A 22,885-nucleotide genomic window follows, 5' to 3' on the forward strand; every position below is an offset into this window, starting at 1 on the left:
TGATTCCAAGATGGCCTCCAGAGTCACTGCTGCCTAGTGTGCAGTTTAGTAAACAATTTGTTGCAAGTAGTCTATATAGCAAGCCATTAACAGTCATTATTTAATTTCAAGCTTTCTCCCCCACACCACAGGTATTAATTAAAATATATATATTTCTTTACATTTGAACTTGAAATATTTAACAATGTTTAAATACATTTAACAAAGGTCTTATTTATTTGTATTACATTTCAAAGCATTCCCCCCATTGGCCATCTGCAGGCCTAATTTTACCATAGACCATTGGTTGAGAACAAAAAGTGGGATGCATAAACATAGTATGCATACAGGGCTGGACTGGCCACCGGGCATACCGGGCATTTGCCCGGTGGGCCGCGACCGTAGGGGGCCGCCATGATTTTTTTCTTTTTTTTTTTTTGACAGGCAGGCAGGCCAATAGGCGGCAGGCCACCAGAAAAGGTCCGGGCGTGCTGCCATTCTGGGGTAGCGCCCCCCCTGACCCCCCCCGGCGGTGCAGTGCAGGGGGGGGGCACATAATATTATGTTGCCTATCTGCGCGCTGGTTGTGGTGGGCCGGTCTGGGCCAAATTCACGCGAAAATGCCCGGGCCGAATTTTTGTCCCAGTCCAGCCCTGTATGCATATCAAGAGTTTCAACTGATTGTGACCCAGGCGCCACCACCCTGACTAAGAGAAAACTTCAAAGACCCCGTGCCATGACCGAGGTGTTAACTTAAAGGACATGTTCCTCCTATTAATACACAATCTAAAGAACCATAGGGCTGACTTGACTCCTAGCAACCTCATAATGGATAACATAAAGCCAACACCACCCATGTGTATTACTGAACTTAGCTGGAACAGTATGTTGCTGGTGAGTGCTTTAGCGTCAAGACATTGTGTCCTTGTACAACAGGCAGCGAAACAGGATTCTCTGATCCAATAAGTATAGGTGGCTGGACACGCCTGAATATTTCAACACGTCAGCCGTCATACATGAACGACGGTTGCGAAATCAGATAAGACGAACCACCTTTCAAGGTGGTTCACGTTCCAGTGACGTTAAAAGTCGGGGTGAAAATATGTCGGTAATGTGTTTTATGAGAGTGAGGAAGCTGTACGTAATGTATCCGTCCAGTTCAACAGCTTGAGACAACTATCTGTGACATGTTATGTATCTACCGTTTGAGGACACTAAAAATCCATTCGGTATGTTGACTGTTAAGCAAAAACCCTGAGCTAGAATATCTAACTTAATTTGAACAAAAGGCATAAAAATTCAAATGACATTTTGAATAAAATTTGAATATAATTGTTATACTAAAAAAAATATATCATTGTTACAACATCTGCATCATGGCTGGCATCGTATGCCCATAAAAATGTAGACGGGAGGTATTTGAGGAAATATAAAAAATATCTAGCCATTAAATAATTTATGTCAACATATTACATACAGTTACCATCTAAATTCCCTTGATTTCAGTATCTGTGCTTTCAAGGCAGAAAGTAACATGATTTCCCAGAACCACCAAAGGAGTGCATTGAACAATTCAAATAATATATTCATTGTCAACGGTATTGGGACTTGTGTCGCATAAATCCATCGATGTCGTTGACGACGCAGGCCCAGCTATCTTTCCGGTGTTGAAGATGCAGACATCACCAACATAGTCATGGTCCAGCCATTTACTTCTCACATGTCTCAAACCTGCAGCCGACTGATGTGCTCTTGTAGATTCATGTCAGGATATTCCCATCGGCTGCTGATTCAATATCAAAGGTTTGTCTTCCTCTTGGCTCGCCAAAAGGTTTGCAATCATGGCCGATGAAAAGAAAAAAAACTCCACACTGTAGGTGAGCTCAAACAGCTCCAGGTTGACGCTGAGCATCCATTCGAACACGGCCGACATGTGCTGGTACCAGTATTCATCCTGAGAGAACAGCACAGAGTCTGGGGGAACCGGGTTAAGGATGTAATACGACAGCTGTTGGTGCAAACCAAATCTGAAGACATATCCTGAACCGATGAATAGATCGACATGGATGACATCAAGCCTATAGACAAGTACCTGGCTAGAATACCTATTCTGAGAGGAACTTTAGCCAAAAAGTGGTTTGGAGTGTAGAGGGGAAAAGGAGCAGACCAAGTACAGAGCCAAAGGTCAAGTTTACTCAGTATTGAGGGATTTACGTGGTTAAATGTATGAAATAAACAAACATAATTACACAAACACTGATGATAGATAGTGCTGTCAAGTCTATGCAGCTATCTATGAAAATCCAATTAAAGGTTTAAGCTCCAATACAATTACTGGCGGTCTCTGCTTCATCCGATCTCTCAGCTAAAGGGTCCTTGGCCTGAAAAATGACCCCCAGTCTAGAATATACCTTTCCTGTACCTTTCATGTGTCATGCCTTCAAAACAATGCAAATGTGCAAACAACTTATTGAATGGCAGCTTACGAGTAGGTGGTGGGCAGCCTTGATGTTTTCTAGCCACTGACCCCATTGCACAATATTGATAATTAATTTTATGGTGGGTAGGGGTGTCTTACTTGACTAGCCCTAGACCTGAGGACGATTCTACAAATGCCTTCTAAATCCTGACAGTTTTCTGAAAAACCCATGTTTCTATGTTAGTTGTTCTCAAACATTTTCATGTCAAGGACCCCCAGAATTATATGTATTTGGCCGCCGACCCCCATCTGAAAATATGTTGTTCCAGGGACCTCCCCAGAAGCAAAGATTTGAGTTAAAAACGTTCGCTCTGAAACAATATATATTCAAACATGCATTTGCGCCACATTTTCAAGACTTTTCAAAAATAGCAGACCTACAAGCTCGGTGCCGCGCTACGAGCTTGTAGATCTGCTATTTTTCCAACAGCTAAAGAACAACATAATGCTTAAAACACCAAAATGGGTTAATAGGCTTGTTATAGGAAGGATACAGCAGGAGGTAACGATGACCTGGAGGATGGTGGAAACGATGCGTAACGGGTAGAGGTACTTCTCGAATCCCGTGAGCACACACTTGCCGGTCAGGGCGGTGAGCAGGGTGGTGTAGAAACAGACGCACGTGAAGCTGAGAGCAGCTCCCATGTAGTGCAGGAGGGCTAGGTAGCCTGGCTGTGGAGGACAGGAGGCAAATAGCATTTCATTAGCCAAAGCAGTGGTGTTAAGTAAATACTTTTACTTACTTGTATACTGTACTTTAGTACAACTAGACTGGTAACGATGGAAGTTGGAGATCCATGCCCCACCCCGGCTATGCAATACCCGTTGTACCCGTGTCAGAGTACCCGTTCCACCCATCTGTCTGTGTCCCTTTAATGCCCATATATGGAGATTTCTGTATCTGTCTCTCTGTGTCCCTTTATTCCTATACATGGAGTTCTGTGTCAGGCATGCCCAAATATGAAGTGTTGTGATGTCAGAACAGGCCAGCTCCATATATGGAGATATAGGGGTGATCAGGTCCGGAGCCCGGGCAGAGGCTTTTGTGCTGGTTCTCGACAGTGGTGTATCTGACGGACTCGACACCGGGCACTGCACTCCCTGTGGGGGTGTGGAACGGGTGTGTCAAATTTGAAGTCGGTGGGGCGAACTGTTCTTGAGTAACGTGGATTACAGACATACGACTACACACGTACATACAGACTTGGTGCGAGGTATTTGTACTTTACTTGAGTGTAACATTTTAAGTAATTTTATTTCTACTCCACTACATTTCAGGGTCAAATATTGTACTTTTACTCCACTACAATTATGACAACTTTTGTTACTATGTAGATTTTGATTATTAGCCTATTACAAAACATACATTAACCACATCAGCCACATTTGGGCCATTTAAAAATAGCCGATCTAGCTCACAATGCATCGCATTGTGAGATCTTGTCAGATCTTGTAGATTTGAAAACGAGTACTTTCTACTTTTGGTACTTTAAGTACATTTTGATGCCAATACTTGCACATTTTGAATTCCGGACTTGTACTTGTAACTGTTTCTACATTGTTTCAAAATCTTTTCTACATTGCAGTATTGATACTTTTACTTAAGTAAAAAATGTGAGTACCACATACCATCCCTGGTTAAAATCTAAAATGACACAGATGCTTTCCTGATTTTAATGGGTAACATATGTACACCTTGAAGTGACCGTCGGCTAGTTATGGGTTTTTGCAGTCATGGATACCCTACAAAAATGCACCAGGAAACATATTAACGTACATAATTATACAAACTCCCTGTTTGTGCCTTCACTGAAAATGCAGGCCAATACATTACCACATACATACCACTATTTCTTAACTTGACTTTATTAATAAAAAAAATATTTCTGACTATAGGCCTTGGCCAGTAATAAGGTTAACAAGCAGATCATTTACTAGGGCTTGAATTGCAGTCCTCCTAACAATGGTAACTCTTCAGTCCCTCCTGTTTGAATATGGGCATATGGCTAAACAATGGCATGCCTTTATCTTCCTAAGGTGAAAGCGCTGACACGATGACAGCGTCAGGCGCTCACAGTGACGCGTTCAGGGTGCCAGGGCCTGCTGCAGTGTCTGTCTCTTTGTGTTGCAAACTGTCATTATTTGGTAGCAAAGCAAATATGCAGCCAGATTGACTTCAACAATCATGGACCTCCCAAATAGTATATGACGTTGTTTCATTGTATTGACAATTCCTACTTGTACTGCTGAGAGTATAGCACCCCAGGTGTGTCCTAAAGAGTGTCTTTAATTCTTTATTGTTACCACACCCTCCTTATCCAAATACCATACATAGTACTGTGTACGTGTGTAATATAATTGCCTTTGCTGGGGAAATTCTAAAGGTATTAAGTCATTGAGTGTGTCAGGTCAACTTGCTCAACTTGTTAAGCATGTACGTCATGTGATGACGAGACAAGATGACTATGAACTGGAATATCACGTTAATACGACATAATGACAAAATCAGATCTCACTTGAACTTGAACTTGAACAATGGGATGTGTGTTGATGAGAATCTGTAGCCTTCTCGTTCTTTAGCCCATTTAGGCAAAACGCAGCGTTTCAAACTTATAGATCTGCTACTTTAGGTATGTTTGTGTGACGCTGTTGTATGATTAACTAGGGCAACAATTTATGAAAAAACACAAAAAGTTAGGATTTAGAAGGCATGTCATTGCTGTCAGGCAGAAACCTCTTATCTCCATTTTCTAACTGTTTTGTTGAAATCCTATGTTGTTATATAGGCCTACCTAAAATCTACACAGATGCTTTCCAGGTCTAAATTGTTTCAAAAGCGGCCAGGGTTATTTAATCCATTACATTCATGCGCCCAGTCGATTTATAAACACAGACCTCTTTTCCGGACGGACCGGCGGAAGTGGTTGATGTGTGTGTAGCAGCTAACAATAGCCACACCACTCTAGAGTCGATCGACAACAACGGGAGACAAGAATAAATCTATCGAGACTAGCGACTGGACCGCGGAGCGCCGTCTAACACAGGATCTTTTTTCATAAAAAGACGGGATGATTTGGATCGCGAGTTATGAACGTTTTAAGATTTTCGTTTTCATCAGCTAAAAAGGGGAGGGAGTTTTTCGATGACGTCTCACTCTTGCGCGTCACCGAGGATTGCCCAGCAGGCGCGCCTGGGCTATACAGCCATGCGTTCTGTTCTCGTATCAATAAACTTCGTCTTTTGGACAATACTTCGTCCTGAGCGTCGGGCGTTACTAATAGAAAGGACAAAAAACTTCGTCCTGGGCATTCAGGGTGTTAAATCTGATCTAAGCTTTCTGTGCATGTAACTCTGAAACAAGGTCTTGCTTTCTTTGGTCATGCTCTCGGCCTCAGCAAACAGTTTCCACCTTTGTTTGCTTTTCAGACATGTACTGTACAAATGGAGGCCTCTTTACTGTATTGCTTATCTTACAGGATACAGGATTACCCCTTGATAGCAGAAATTGCTTGCAGTTTCGCAACTGCAATTATGATTTCCCATATCCTTTAAAAATGCTTATTATTATTTGATCGATTCATTCACATTTTTTTATTGACAGAGCGTCCATGTACATGACCACGTATATGTACATATACTGTATCCAAAAGGATAAAACACAAAAAAAAGCTAGAGAGCTGTTTTACTATTGTGGTGTGTGTGTGTGTGTGTGTGTGTGTGTGTGTGTGTGTGTGTGTGTGTGTGTGTGTGTGTGTGTGTGTGTGTGTGTGTGTGTGTGTGCGTGTGTGCGTGCGTGCGTGCGTGCGTGCGTGCGTGCGTGCGTGCGTGCGTGCGTGCGTGCGTGCGTGCGTGCGTGCGTGCGTGTGTGGGTGGTTTGGCTGTTTGAGGTCAGTCGGTGTGTATGTGGATTGAACCATTTCAAATATGAGCTACTCACATTGCAGTTTCCAGCTACAAATGCCCCAATAGATGACACCACTCCGAAGGCCAGCGCAAACTTGCTCAGCATTCCATGTGCAGCATTTCGCTCCATGATGTGGGCATGGTGGAAAATACTGAACACCAGAACTAACACATAGAATCAAAGTTAGTTTTAATGCACATCATTCATATAATGGAGTATAGCCTAGGGGCTCCATCTTGCGCCACCCTTATCCCTTAACCCTAAACTTATTTGCCATTTATTACTATTTTGAAAATCATTTTAAAATAGTTCAACTAGCCAATCTACATCTACATGTTGTGAGCTTGTAGATCAGCCATTTGAACTATTTTAAAATGTTTTTTAAAATAGTAAAAAAATGGAAAGTAAGTTTAGGGATAAGGGTTAAGGGGTGGCGCAAGATATAGCCCATATATGTCTTTGTTTTTTGTACATTATCTTTAGTCTTTTACTCACAAAGGAAGGCGCCAGCACTGATGGAAGCAGTAAAGAGGGCATTCTCTGGTGCTTTTTCTCCACTTGAGCTGAAACCAGTAATTTGATAATTTATTAAAACAATTATGTCCACGTTACAGTGATCAATTCCAAGAGGAAGTGAGGTGGCAGGTGAAATGTTTTGGTGCTTATTTACTTCTAATTTACAGTCTAATTACCTGATCGTGGGGACTTTGCAACATCCCACAGTTGCATTTGTTCTGCAGTCATATGCAGAAAGGTCCCTAAAACAGAAAAATGTGTATTATTATTATTTTTTCGGTAATAGCTCCCAACCCCATCATTAGTCCATTGAAAGTCAACTAACTATCCACTAGATTTCCCATGAAAGAAGTTGGAACTCACCAGTTACCAAGGGAGCACACATGATTGTTTTGGGCGGCCAGGCCATATCTACGAGAGAAACAGAAGTACAAATCCAGCAAATTAAAAAGCTAATATTTCAACCTAGTGTTTTTCATTGGGATATTTATTATAATGCAGAAACAGATTCTTGAAAAACAAAACAAAAAACATCATCTTCCCTATAATTAAACAATGGAGCAATTTAAAAAAAAAAGTAGGACCTCAGAACTGAACTGGAATTACCATTGACTTTCTGTGGACTCTTAAAGTATTGTATATGGTATACATACAGTATAGTGCACTGGTTCCCAAACACTGGGTCGGGACCCATGTGTGGGCCGCGGATGAATTTTTATGGATCCCTTTATTTTGTGTTTCCTACATTTTGTTTTAATTATTATCATTTCAAAACATTTGACAAAAACATTCCCAGAAAAAGCAAAAAGATTTTTTATGAAATTTAAAGGACAACTTTAGTTTTTTTCAACCAAGGTTCATGTTTTAGGTTGTTATTAGAGAAAGTAAAAGATGAGTGTTATTTCTTTTTCATTTGCTGCTTTCTTTCGTTTTAGGGATTTTAGCTGTTTTTGTCAGGGGCATTCGAGCATGGGGCTAAATATGTATTTTTTTACAAAATATTATGGCGATTTCTTTTTTTATTATTTACTATAGTCCTACTAGAAATTACATCTGGCCACAAAAGATCACGAGATCTACTGAATGTGTCAAACTGCATATTGAGCCTATGACACACAGTGTGGCTCCCCCCCAGTCGGCCTCCTTCAGATTCAGTAGATCCTGTGATCTTCTGTGGCCAGATGTAATTTCCTGGGATCTAGTAAGACTATAGTAAATAATAAAAAAAGAAATCGCCATAATATTTTGTAAAGAAATACATATTTAGCCCCATGCTCGAATGCCCCCTCCCCCCTGTCAAAAACAGCTAAAATCCCTAAAATGAAAGAAAGCAGCAAATGAAAAAAAAATTAACACTCATCTTTTACTTTCTCTAATAACAACCTAAAACATGAACCTTGGTTGAAAAAAACTAAAGTTGTCCTTTAAGTTGCGAAAATAGCCGATCTACAAGATCACAACGTGGCGCGAAGCTGACAGGGCAAACGTATGTCTAATTTCTTTTTGGGGTCTTGAGCTGAGAAGTTGAGGAACCATGTGTGTACTATAACTAGAGTACTATGGAGCAATAGTGGAGCGTGCCAGTGATTTAATCACAACAAATTATCTTCCCCAGTCATGGAAAACATTATGCAGCAGCAGCTTGAGGCACACAATACCCCAACAACACAACACAACACAACACAACACGGGACCTGCGTGTAAAAACAAGCAACTGCATGGGTGTGGTTGACAAGCAAGAGAACACAATTGCAGAACTATGAAGAAAAGTAGCACCTAACTACCTATACTTTATCATCATAGTAAACCAGGATCTGTCTTTACAAGCAACCAACCGGAGGCAATAAGGAAGGAATTCGTTTATTGGGCAGTCATTCAATAATAATCACGAACTGGTTCAGGATTTATTGTCTGTATAATTCAAGTTGGCTATGCAGATTATGTGTTGAAATAAGAGCCAGGTTTCGAAGAAGTCTGTAGAGTTGTTTCTATAAGGCTGTGTCATCATTCGCACACCCTTCTGTGCAATGTGCATCATGCCAAACATGTTTTGTTATGCAAGAGCATATTTTCACATGGACCTAATTTACAGGTCAAATAACGAATCAAAACTTTACAATTATGGTTACAGTTCCCAAAAGTACTGCACATGGCTTACACATTTCCAAATTCATTCCAAAACCTGTGAGATTGGGGCAGTTCAACTGTCCCCTGTAAATAGGTTGAATTTGTCGATGGTTCTCTGAATTCCCAGGATTTTTCCTCTCACATTTGTTTTGAGAAAAGAAAAGAAAAAATATATTCTGTATAGTCAAAATTGTGAGAAACAAATTCCCAAGCCAGGTCCTTCTGTTTGTATTCAGTGGTGGAAATTGGCTTTCATAGTTCTTATTGGAATGCAGACAGTAAACTTCCCCTGTGTATTCAGTTACAGGCGTTGGCAGATTGCTCTATCCTGTCAGACCCATGACGGAAAATATTATGATTAAAATAGAACCCCAAAACAAGAAATAAAGTCAGCTTCTGATGCTCTGAATTCAACAATAATAAATGAATAGAATTCAGACACCACTTTACGCTGTATGTTTGTCAAGATAAAAGTTCGATAAAAGTATGAACATTATAAATTGGTAGAATAAAATCGGTGGGAGCGTACCTATGTTCCCCAGGTTCTATGTTCCCCACCATGCAAAAAGGTTCTTTGTTCCCCACTTAGAATAAACCTAAACCAGAAACCTAACCTAGTAATTTTAGTAATTCTAGTAAGACTAAAAGTATTTTAGCAACTTAGTGTTACTTTTAGTAGCAAATTCTGATTTAAGCTCAGTCTTTGAACAATCCATTGAACTTTAGGCCTGCCTAGGCTACTTAAACTATCGAATTAACACTGGCATAAAATACACTAAAACATAATTGCTCAGACTCTTCAACAAAGATGGCAAAAACAAACATTCTTTGTTCTGTACTTATACAATTGTATAGTACAAAACACTGAAGTCATTAAACCAGAAACCTAACGCTAACCCTAAACCCTAAGGTAAGTGGGGAACATAGAACCTGGGGAACATAGGGATGACCCCACATTTTTTTAATCTATTTAATTTTATTCTACCAATTTATAATGTTTTATCAAGCAAAACTTTTCATCCCCCGATTGATGAATCCCACTGATTCATGCCAAGTCTCTGTCTGTCAAGTCTCTGCAGTCCAAAAATCATTGTTTGTTTGTATATGAAGGCTTTCTTATTTGTACTACTCCATAATTATGACAAACATACAGCCACACACACACATGCACGTGAACACACACACACACACGTGCACACACACACACACACACACACACACACACACACACACACACACACAGTCTTAGTACTTACACGGTCCACGTTCCAATGAAGGAAGTCAGGGACAGAGAGATGGGGAGGACAATCCAGACGACCATGTCCAGCTGGAGAATGTAAAACAGCAACAAACAAACAAAAAAAGTCAAATATCCACACGTTGATAGTGTGTTTTTGAATTCTCTGCTCTGGGAGACTTCTTCAGATGTAGTCTCTGTGATCAGTCACGGGAGCAGCAGCACAATAGAAGAAAGTTACATAGTTCTACTGAGTCTTCTCCCTCCCACACACTGAATACATTTTATCTGAGGTTAGGCACACTGTAGGCATTCCTCCTCCTCTCACTGTCTTCGTTCTCAGCCACTCATAATGGAGCCGTCAGCACCACCTTGTTTTGTTAAGTGACATGTGAGGAAACACACTGCACAGGGTGGACCCTATTTTTTTCTTGACTCACTGTTTGCTTAATATGCTCCACAGATTTACTCTAAAGCATCTTAAGTCCACGCTTGCAGTCTTTGTGCCACACCACTTCTTGTGTTTGTTTTGACGAATTTGGGCAAACAAAATGTGCATCTGTTTGGATGCATGGGTTGTCAAGGCCAGAAAGTAGTTTTTTGCCAGTCAGTAGGCATTCCTGCATAACCTGGTTTGATGATGATGTCACACGCATACCCTCTATAGCAGTTCTGTATGGCCATTGTAACTGTAATCAGCCTGAAACTGCAACTTGTTCCTGTTCGCGGATGACTCGGCACTGCTGGTCACAGACTGGAACAAAGGAACTGGAACTGCAGGTTGACCCTCAGCTCTGAACTCAGTAGAATCTGCACCTGGCTCGCTTATAACAAACTGTCTTAACACCTGGGATAAATTGAATCCATTCTCTTTGGATCAAATAGCAATCTTAGCAAGGCAGACAAAATCAACCAAAGAACAAGATTACTGTACAGGATCTCCTCACTGGTCAACAAAAACACCTTGAAGACCCTAACAGGAGCCCTTGTACAAGGTTCTTTGACTATCCATGTACCATCTTGGTACCACAGCACCTCAAAGGCCCTAAAAACAAGGCTCCAGACTTCGCAAAACAAACTTGTCAGGCTACTTACTTTACCTCACTCCCCGAACCCACCTCACCCCTGCCCACTTTGACAGGCTGGAATGGCTTAGGGTTGACGACAGAGTACAGCATCTTGCAATGGGTCTGGTCCACAAGATTCGCTACACCACCAATATAGATAGGCCTACCCATGTACCTGTCTAAATAAATACTTCCTTAATAAATGGTAAATGGTGCATTTATATAGCGCCTTTATCCAAGGCGCTTTACATACATTCACATTCACATTCAGTGCATTACATTCACCCATTCACACACACATTCATACACCAACCAGCACATCGGGAGCAATTTGGGGTTCAGTGTCTTGCCCAAGGACACTTCGACATGTAGCCAGGAGGAGCCGGGATTCGAACCGCCGACCCATGGATCATTGGACGACCTGCTCTACCTCTTGAGCCACAGTCGCCCCAATGTCAACGAAGTCCACACTCACAACACCAGAGGGAGTTCAACAAACCATGTGCAACCCAGATTCGGCTCAAACAAGGAATTCAATAAAATTTGCTCCTATGCTACTAAAATGTGGAACGCCCTACCAACAGCTGAGCTATTATATGTGAATTTGATTTGTAGTTTTGTCTCTAAATGTTCTTATGAATTGAAAATGGTAAGTGTAATGCTTAATCCATAGTAACAGTTTTTGTATTGGCTGTCGTTTGAAATGTACCCATTCTGCATAAACTGTGAAATACAAATTTCAATCAAACAATCAATCAATCAATCAATCAATCAATCAATCAATCAGTGTGTCTCAAATGTTGATTTTTTTAAATTTACCTAATGATTTTTATTTATTGATGTAATGTAACTCCTATATATTTGTCATTTATCTTTTACGTTGTTAGTTATTAACAAAAGGGGATAGTAACTTGTACGAGAACTCAATCACACACACACACGCGTCACGACTCAGAGACATAAATCTTTTTTTGACTTGTAAAGGTCCACAGGAAACCACTACTGTTGCTGTAAACACAATTGCCCATCAGGGACATTAATAAAGACCTTGAACCTTAATAAAGACCTTGAACAGGGAGACAGTCAGTCAACAAATCTGGCAAGGAAAAGACCCAGGTTAACAAGGTAAGCAGAGATCTAAAACACCAAAAGAAGATATATGGAAAAAGGCTGGAACGATTGACACTGCACACAAAACTGCCATTGGAAGGGAACACAGACTAGGAAGGGAAGGATTATGAGACACAGGTCGACAGGTGATGAGGTGAAACTAATCGGGTGGGGTAGACAATAACACAGGTGGGAAACGCACAAAGTCAGAAAAGCATCCAAAACGGGATAAGGAGGAGAGTATGTCAAAAATAATGTTGTTGGTAGTCGGTAGAAGTCCCAGATGATGAACCACCAGACCAGGGGCCTAGAGGCAGGAACCAAGTGACTCTCCCTCACAGGTTTGGAACGTGAGGTGAATCCTCATGGATCTGGGGCCACATGGCCACCAGATGAATCACCTTAGAGCTTAGAGACTGGGACAGGCGCCACAAACCACAGAGCCAGTTTGCAGGATTCCTCACGCAAGCAGCGGGAGGAGTTCATTGGCCAATCTCTCTGCCTATACGCCATGCAGCATCCTTTTGTAACCGGCCAAGCTTCTGATCAGCCCGGAAAAAGGAAGCCTATCGTAAATTATGCATTTATATAGGGCCTTTATCCAACGCGCTTTACAGAGATTGTGCATTACATTCACCCATTCACACACCGATGCCGGAGGAAACCATGCAAAGCACCAACCTGAACATCGGGAGCAATTAGGGGTTCAGAGTCTTGCTCAAGGACACTTCGACACTAACTCTGGGGGAGCCCGGGTTCGAACTGGGAACATTACGGTTCCCATCCGGTCACTCTACCCCTGAGCCACTGCTCAGAGGGAAAAGGGGTGACCTCCATCTCCAGTTTAGGTGGCTGGTATAGGTGCACTGAAAGAGAGACACACTAGTGGCACTAGTGGCTCCTCCTGTCTATACATGTCGAAGTGTCCTTGGGCAAGACACTGAACCCCACATTGCATCCAGTGGTTGCCACCATTGGTATGTGAATGTGGGAAGTGAGGACGCTGGCGTTGACTGTTCGCCGCTTCAACTCCCAATGTATGAATGAATGGACCATTGTAAAGTGCTTTGAGTAGGCACGTAGTGCATAGAAAAGCGCTATAAAAATGCAATCCATTATTATTATTATTATAGATAATAATCGAGAACTAGGACATTATTGTTCGGATTCCCCAAGGAATCTGCCTTCTCTTTGGTGGAGGGAAACTTAGGCTGCAGGCAGAGGAAAGAAGTGAACCATTAATCTTTCCTCACCCCCCTTCTTTCACTTTTAGGCGTGCCCCCACCCTTAAAGACAAGCTGGTCAGGAGCTACCTGCCACCCACCCCTCCCAACCAGTCTGCTTGGCCAGTCTGCTTTCTCTTTTAGGCGTGCCCCCACCCTTAAAGACAAGCTGGTCAGGAGCTACCTGCCACCCACCCCTCCCAACCAGTCTGCTTGGCTACAATGTCCAGAGGGCAATTTCAAGTGTGGTAACTGCAACCACTGCTCCAACGTAATTAAAACAAAGAGCTTTGAGGATGTCTTCAATCAGAAAACCTATCAGATTAGAGGCTTTGCCAACTGCAACACTACTCTACTCTACGTCTATAGATTAGAATGTGACTGTGGTTGCTTCTATATAGGACGAACTAAGCGGCAGCGCAGACTAAAAGATAGGCTAGCAGAACACAAGTATGCAATACGGACTGAAAACCCTGATTATCCCATGGCGGTACATTACAAAGAGGCTCATCATGCCAACCCAAGTTCTTTAAAAATCATTGCTATAGAAATCATCCCTAAAACTGTGAGAGGCGGTGTTAGATTAAAGCAGTTGCTGCAGAGAGAAACGTTCTGGATTGTTACCCTGAAAGCTACGAACTTCCCTGGTCTTAATGATGAAATTGATTTTTCCCCTTTTCTCTAAAGGTTTCCTTCTCCTCACACACTATTCTTTCTTTTCAAAATCGTTTTATTCAGGTTTTTGTAACAGTAGCCCAGCACACATATTCACAACCTTTTTTGGTATTTGTTTGGGGGATTCTGTCTTTTTATTTTTATTCTATTATTATTTTTGTATTCTCTTACAAAACTTCCCAGTCGTTTCTATACCCACATATCTGTAACCATATGGACTTAACTGTTATGATGCATAATATGCGGACATTGATGTTCTAACATTTATTATGCTGACATGTATTAGACTGACAGTGACACTGATTGCTGTCAAGTGTTTTCAATCATGATGGTCGCTATATAATGACGTCCTGCTGCATGTCATAACTATGGGACCCTGAAGAAGGCTGAGTGCCGAAACGCGTTGGTCTTTTTGTAATGCTCTTTGCCATGCCTTAAACCCAATAAAAAAGGCTTTTTTTCACCTCACTGGAACAGAGTGCCTTGGATCCTCTTCTTTTATGAACCATTAATCTGTTCTCTATTGTTATTATCTTCGAGGTCAGGCCAGGGGCGATGGGGAACAGGGAGCAGGCGCAGGAGATCAGGAGGCAGGTGTACACAAGATGAGAGGAGGAACAGGAGCTGTGAAACAAATGTATGGCCTGGGAAGGATTGGAGACAGGAACAAGCTGCGAGAGGGCTGCCACGAAGACAAACAGGTTCAGCATGTCTCAAAGAACGTCATTCACCAGGGCCTGAAACACAGCTGCCTGCTGAGTTCATAGTCTTGACCGGTTTGTACTGTGACTGGTAAAACAAATAAATAAGTAATGTATGACTCAGAGACAGAAATCTTGATTTAAAGAAAACAGCCTTAACTGGCTGGTTATGTACAAAGGGAGTTAGTCAAACAAAACTGGAAAGGAGAAGACAAAGGCAAGGTCCAATTACACAAAGCATATAACAAAGACACGGGAGAACTAGGAAAAAGCTTTAACTAGGAGGTGAATATAAAAAATAAATACATAATAAATAAATCACTTCACTGTCATTCTGGGAATCCCGCTGGGGGTCCTGAACCCACAGGTTGAGAACCACTGTGCAGTGGCGTGCACAGATAGACACTAGGGGGTGCTAGAGCACCACCTGCCCTTACCCTCTGGACAGCAATGTATGTGCCCTTTTGAAAAAAATGGCACAGTGTACAGTATGTGGACCATGGTGACATTGATCAATTCTTGATTAAAAAAAAGCTTCTAATATATTATTTATGCCCCAAAATCTATAAATCTCACATATTAAGGCAACCGGCCGGTTCCACGCGCTGCACAAGGTGCCCTTTTTTCACTTGCACCTGCCCAATAAATGTCTGAACGCCACTGCCACTGCGTGTAGCCCACCTGCCTCAAGGTAAGGTTTGACAGGTTTCAGCCAGCGCCAGGGCTGCTCTTCTGCATACGCAGAATACCTTGGTTGTAACGAGTGTATTTGTAGTTACTGTCGCCTCGCTGTCAGCTCAAACCTGTCTGGTCTCCTCTGACCTGGAACTGCCACCCACTGATTGATTTAATATTTTATTGACAATGTTTACGGTAAAGCAGTTTAAAACATTGTTATGAGACATAGAATCAAATAATATATAAAATACCATTACCAAAATAGGCAGTTATGATAAAAACGTAGCCCACTGAGCATTTTTTGGTCTAATAGACGTCTAATATTCGTCTAAAGGGCCGTCTAAAAATGGGATAAAAAACGTCTAAGCGGTTGAATAGACGTCTATATATAGACGGTCTATATATAGACAACAACCGCTAATCAACGTCTAATCTAAGAATGGACGTCTAAAAAACTTTCATTTTTAGACGTTTTTTATCCCATTTTTAGACGCACGTCTAATAGCCGGCTATTGCTCAGTGGGAGGTGTGAGGCCGTAGGTGTGAGGCCATACGAATACATGGCCTCACCAGACGTAGACATGTATAGATACTTTATTAATCCCCGAGGGGAAATTGAAGTGTTACAACAGCAACAATGACATAGCAGACATTAGCAGATAAGTCATAAGAGGTCATGAAGGAGTGTTTAGAACCCTGGGGGGGCAGGCAGGCAGGCCGGGGAACCGATTGTGCTATTACAGGGTTCCCCAATTAATTTTCCTCAAGGGCCATATTTTGACTAGGGAACCAGGCTGGGGGCCGAGTCCGCACGCGCGAAAAATTGGGTTTTTTATTTTTTCATTAATTAATTAAACATTGTTCTCAACCAGTGGTCCGGGGACCACCAGTGGTCCTTGAGGGGGTGCCCAGTTTGACATGCATAGGCTACTGACCCCCATTTAATGCCATTTATATATGGGACACCCCCCCAAAACAAAACAAAAAACTTTTTCCCCCCCAGGGGCCACAAGGGGGCGCTCCGCGGTTGCAGGAGTCATGCTTTTAGGTCTGCTTTCAACTTTAATGGAGAATTTAAAGATTCCCGGACTCGCAGAGCATTCGAAGCAAAGAATGGTACTACTATATGCAGCCACGCACGCACGCACGCACGCACACACACACACACACACGTTCCATGTTCCATGTTCGCAAATGCTAATTTAGACCAATGTATTTAATTTCATTATATAAATTGAAATTGTTGTCATTATCAAAAGAAAATATGAAACTTTTTAACACTTGACATTTTTACTCAAATAATTTCTCTCAAAAACATGACTTCTATTTTGGAATTATATTATATAGTCCAGAAGTTCTAAACTATAATTGTTCTAAATAAAGTATAATCATCACATCAGGATATACCGTGTCTACCACATGGGGTCCTCGTTTTCAAAACAAACAAAATGGCGGCGCACATTAGATGGGGTCTTCACCAGTTACTAAGATCAAGAACAAGTCCTTCTCAATTTAGGTTGTAATTTCAGCAGCCGTTACATTGCACCTCATTTAACTATCTAGAGTGTTTCGCTCAATATAACAACCCGTTCGACCATGTATGGTGTTAACAATTATTGCCAAGGTTATCATCAGAGCTAGGCTAACGTTTCAAGCTAGCGTTATGTCCACTCAGTTGTTATGTTAATGTTATTATACTAGTCATCATATTTTATTTAATTTTAAACGATATTCCCTATACTGAACAATTTCCCATTGGCTGTATTATTTGTAGTGATAATCTTCAGTAGATCACTGACTGGTTTCCAGAATTTAGCAGAATGTCAAACTTGAATTAACGAATATTGTGCTAGACTACTCATACTCTATTTAAATATACCCATACACTGAGATAATTGACATGTCTTATCCCCATAATGCTATAAGGTTTGCAGGCAAATCAAGAAACCAATACCACACGCAGTGCGCTGGTACAAAAGATCAACTTCTACATGTGATAGGAGCTACAAACTTCACATGTGAGAAAGTCTGATGAGTCTCAATATGTTATGTTATATCTAATGATATCTAATGTTCAATATTGTTGGCCTCTAGCTGTTACCTTCATTCAGAAAATAAACAAACAGAAACAAACAAACAAAACATTACAAATAAATACCTGTTTGTTCAAATAATGTTTCAGGGCGGCACTTGACCATTCTGACACAGGATACTCCAAACCCTAGCAGCTTGAAGTTTCTCCCTGGCAAACCTGTCTTAGGAACTGGGACGCTGGACTTTCCTTCTCCGAAGACTGCAGAATGTTCATCTCTAGCCAGGTGCTGTGCCCTTAACGTTGCATTTGAATGTTTCACAACTCAATTTGAATTCTGCCTGAGATAATGATGCATGTGAGATGGTTGAACTGTGCATAATCGTAATGACTGTGTGTAAGTGATAGTACGGCACAGTGTGTCATATTGGTGTCTGAATGTAGTATTTCTACTTACGCAGAAATGTGCAGATATGTGTTACAAATGCGAATAAACAAAATTAACACAGAATTAAAGGACCATACCATTAGTCTGGCATGTTTGCTCTTTGACTACAACTCAATGGTATACTTGAGGTGTTGTAGTAATGAGTCGCATTGACCATTTTCCAAAGCATAGTGTGGTTTTCTAGATTGTCAAGGATTCTGTGTGTTAGAGTCACACTTTCAGAGACTAACAGGCTAAATTTCATTTCACAGTTTTTTGTCAAAGCTTGGTTTGAAAAGCCTGATTTGCTAATGAAATTTAAACATCCATGACTCTTTTGTCACACTGATGGTTTCCCAACCACACTGATGGTTTGCCAACATTGACTCATTTATTTAGGTAAGCACATGTATAAAACCATTAACGGATAAATTGTATACAGTATCTCTTCATGTATGATATATTGAAGTTGTGAAAAGACAGTGATGTATGATGGTGGTATGATCCTCTAACATTGCCGTGGAATGTTTTTACTTGTGTCGAATAACATATGATATTGATAACTATACGTTTCCCACCCACAGGGACCTCTTTGAAATTGAGGGAGTAAAAAGTGTCTTCTTTGGCCCAGACTTCATTACAATCAACAAGGTATACCTGCATGATTAATTTCATATGCAACATATCTGTCCCAATATTCAAAGCGATGTTTAACTTCTGCCTATAACCATGATATGAGTCAAAATATTGTTGCTCGTCTTTATGTGTTGCTACTGTGCTCTAGGATTGAGGAACTGGATTACAATTTACAATTTAGGCTTTTAGCAGACACTCTTAATCCAGTGCGATTTACAGCAAGAACAACACATGGTAATACATCAAATACATATAAATATATGTCATCATAAGCAAGCTAAGAACCTAACGGTAGAATATCTGTACAATAAAACTATTTGAGTATACACTACAGAGTCAAATGCTATGTCTACATAAAATGATATTGATTGATGATTATTGAAATCATATCATTACGACCACATAATAAAGTGTAGGCTAGTGTCAGTTTATAAACAGATGCTTCTTATTTACGAGTAGCCATTTTCTCTCTCTGCAAAGTTAAGACAGGAGTTGTAGCCTAGTGCTGCATTCACACGGGCAGATGCAAAAGATGAAAAGATTCACAGCATATTTGTCGCTTTGTATCTGAAGTTGAAGTTGATGTGATATTCCGCTTAAGTGGTTAAAAATAAATCTGTTTGTTGGAGTTTGTTTACATTATGTGCTTATCATGTCACTCTTAGGTAGTTATACCAACTACCAACAACTGCTTGTACTTGTTTAAGTCAGTGACAAATACAACCTTCTTGATTCTTCCTTCTACACACCCCATGGTTCAACATTGCATTTATATTTTAATACATTTTAGGCAGATGAGGATGTGGAATGGACTGACATTAAACGTAATGCCGTGGAGGCCATTTCCAAGTTCTTTGAGAGTGGAGACCCTATAACAACCGGGGTGGCGCACCATGAAAGCAGTGAGTATGAAACATGCCTACTATAGAGGGTATGCGCGTGACATCATCATCAAACCCGGAAGTTATGCAGGAATGCCTACGGAGTGGGAAAAAACTACTTTCTGGCCTTGATAGCCCATACATCCAAACAGAAAAGTCCTATCTGATTGCATTAAACAACGTTATACAATGTTAAACTCACTTTGCATGTTGCTTTGCCACTCAATGTGCCATTCACATTCAGCATGCACATACCCTCTATACCAAGCTTCTCTGAAACATGCAGTGACACCCAGTCCGGTTGCCGCCCTCTACTGGACATGTACCTCATTTACCCATCCTGTTAACAGACATTATTGTATTTTGTCTCAATTGTACTGTAGGTTATTCTGAGGATGATGATGAAGTTGTATCTATGATCAAGGAACTTCTGGATACAAGAATCAGGTACAAGATGTACTTGTTGAGATCAGCTATGTATTTGCAAAGTACATTTTGTCAATAAAGAGTTTGGGTAGAGCACTCGCCTTTGGACCACAAGGTTCTGGGTTCGATTCCTTCCACCACCAACTCTGCGTTGAGTAGCCTGGTGCTATAAATACTGGGAACTGATGGTAGGTTTTGCGCTTCACCTCAGAATCCATTTCCCAGGTGTCTAGCGAGCTGATAGACGCCCTCACTCTCAGCTGACACCAAGAATAAGCCACTCCGACCAGAGCTTACTTAACTTTCAATAAAGGTGCCAATCATTCAAAAGCATATGGAGCCTGTGGAATAATGGATTCAACCGTTAACTGCTCAGTTCGATCCCGGGCTCCCCCAGGGTTAGTGTCGAAGTGTCCTTGAGCAAGACGCTGAACCTTTAATTGCTCCCGATGAGCAGGTTCGTGCCTTGCATGGTTTCCTCCTTGCATGGTTCCCTCTCCTCAGTGTATGAATGGGTGAATGTAATGCACAACCTATGTAAAGCGCTTTGGACAAAAGTGCTATATAAATGCACCATTTACCATTTTACCTTACATTCTTTCTGACTCTCTCTCTCTCTCTCTATCTATCTATCTCTCTCTCTCTCTCTCTCTCTCTCTCTCTGATCTTTCCTGGTAAACGTTCCCCTCCTCCAGACCCACAGTGCAAGAGGACGGTGGCGATGTCATCTTCAAGGGCTTTGAGAACGGCACCGTCAAGCTGAAGCTGGTGGGCTCCTGCACGGGCTGCCCCAGCTCCACCGTCACACTGAAGGGCGGCATCCAGAACATGCTCCAGTTTTACATCCCGGAGGTGGACGATGTGGAACAGGTGATTCACAATGTCACATATCAACACTCTTTATGTCCACACCCAAGTCTTATTAACACATCAAGACCTGAGGTTGATTCTAAAAATGACTTCTAAATCCTAACAGTGTTCTGGGAAAAATCAGTTGTTCTCAAACTCTTTTATTTAATTATATTATATTTGGCTGTGGACCCCATCTCAAAATATGTTGTGCCAGCCAGGGAGTCAGGGACAGCCAGAAGCAAAGTTTGAGTTAAAATGTTCAAATTAAATATATATATATTCAAAGATCATGTATATATTATGTATGTATATATATTTATTTTCATTCCATTACTACTACCTACCTATTGGAGATTTTTGAGGGGCGATAGACCCTCCCTATGTCCAGCTTTTGGTGTATGTGCATTGTGCACAAACTTTGTCCTACACAAACATTAAATAAATCCCATTAACAATGAATGGACAATTTTGAGTGTAAACACAAACATTGAAGACGAAGGTGAGGACGCAAATTCTGATTGAGATGATGTATGATGATGTACATTGTACAATGATAAGATCGCCCCTCACTTCACATGGGTGTGTGATTTATTTTCTACTATATGGGGTGCAAGATCAGCTACACCTTAATTTGATTGTGTTTATTTTCCTCCAGGTGGAAGATGAATTGGATGAAATCAGTGCAAAGGTGTTTTCTGAGCTGGAGCTCAAATTAAAGGAGTAATACCTGCCTTCACCCACATACCAATACCCACATAATCCCCATAATATAGGAAATGCTTGTATATATAAACAAAAAACCTGTCTTGCACTACTTTCCCTTGGTACCATTCTGTAGTGCAGTCATTTCTGTGAGAAGCTAACCTTCTGTGTACCTTTGCAAATGTAGTGTTCAAGCTGTCAATTTATGTACATATTGTATGAAGCTGTTATAGTGGAAGAGAGATATTTGCGAATGCCGGCAACTAGGATATAAGATGGAATATTCTGCCCTGCTGATGACTGTAAATGTTGTATTTAGTATTTACTGCTCTTTTCATATTCCTAATGTATGTTTTGAAATTAATAATTTTGTATGGTGGGGAAAGCTTTATAGAAAAAGGTCGATGCACACCTCAACAGGTTGGTGACAGGTGCGTAGGACAAAAGTGCATTAAAAGGTTATCTGTGAAAAACAGAAAAGGACCCGCACACTTTCCGAAAATATCCAAAAATGTTGCTGTAAAAAACAACAACAAAAAAAAACATTTTTGGCAAGTTTCCGACAGTGTGCGGGTCCATTTCTTTGTTTTTCAAAGATACCCTTTTAGAGTACGGTAAGAAAAAACCTGTGTGAAGTGAGTGGTGCAACTCCGTGTGGGGGTCCCGGGGGAGGGGTGGCAGCAGACCCACAGGAACGCACCCAGGGTGCCGGCCCGATTCCGGCGAGCCACCCCACGTCCGAAACAGATGAGAAATTACAGAGTTACCGTGTGGGGGTCCCTCTACTGTATCCTCTACTGTACTGTACTGTCACTGTACTGGCACACCCAAAATCACCATATATATATAGTTAATTTGTGTGTGTTAGGTTGTGCACAGGTGGTGAAAAACAACCATGTTGTTTTCGTGCTCAGACGCACCCACCCAGCCACCCACCCACACAGCCACCCACATGAGGCTTTTTGAAGCTGATGGTGTGTGCTGACAATGCCCAGAATGACTAATTAGGAATCAATGGAATGCTATTTGTTAATATAACCAGACTATTAACTGTGGAAAAAGTGTACACTGTAGTTATACACTATAAGATCATTAGGTTATGTATGGCTGTACTACATCATGAAACAATAAATTAAGCATATGCGGCTATGCGACCCACTGAAATAATGTTTTTATTTTTACATACTTGAGGATCTTGTTTTTGCCTGAAAACTACATGTGTGAGAAAAAAGT

The 22,885-nt window shown here is 41.1% G+C and overlaps 2 protein-coding genes across 3 annotated transcripts; one reads left to right on the plus strand and one right to left on the minus strand.

Annotated features, from left to right (window-relative positions):
• Positions 1–711: 711 nt before the first annotated feature.
• LOC306931315 (transmembrane protein 150A) lies at positions 712–17,964 on the minus strand. Of its 2 annotated transcripts, XM_079512660.1 has the most exons (8): positions 17,855–17,964; positions 10,262–10,332; positions 7,242–7,289; positions 7,055–7,120; positions 6,858–6,925; positions 6,396–6,526; positions 2,953–3,130; positions 712–1,953 (listed from the first exon to the last, which is right to left on the minus strand). In XM_079512660.1, exons 2-8 carry the CDS (start codon positions 10,324–10,326, stop codon positions 1,745–1,747), a joined length of 765 nt encoding a protein of 254 aa, XP_079368786.1. In that variant the 5' UTR covers positions 10,327–10,332; positions 17,855–17,964; the 3' UTR covers positions 712–1,744. The 2 variants fall into 2 exon arrangements, with proteins under 2 accessions (XP_079368786.1, XP_079368785.1); XM_079512659.1 differs by lacking the exon at positions 17,855–17,964 and having other exon boundaries at positions 10,262–10,548.
• Positions 17,092–21,761, plus strand: LOC306931314 (NFU1 iron-sulfur cluster scaffold homolog, mitochondrial). The gene is made up of 8 exons (XM_079512658.1): positions 17,092–17,212; positions 17,623–17,714; positions 17,879–18,014; positions 18,740–18,806; positions 19,582–19,693; positions 20,056–20,119; positions 20,794–20,968; positions 21,606–21,761. The coding sequence occupies exons 1-8, from the start codon at positions 17,145–17,147 to the stop codon at positions 21,672–21,674; spliced, it is 783 nt and encodes a 260-aa protein (XP_079368784.1). The 5' UTR covers positions 17,092–17,144; the 3' UTR covers positions 21,675–21,761.
• The last annotated feature ends 1,124 nt before the right edge of the window (positions 21,762–22,885 follow it).

Source organism: Electrona antarctica (assembly GCF_951216825.1).
Source record: "Electrona antarctica genome assembly, chromosome: 10".
In the NCBI taxonomy this organism is placed as follows: Eukaryota; Metazoa; Chordata; class Actinopteri; order Myctophiformes; family Myctophidae; genus Electrona; species Electrona antarctica.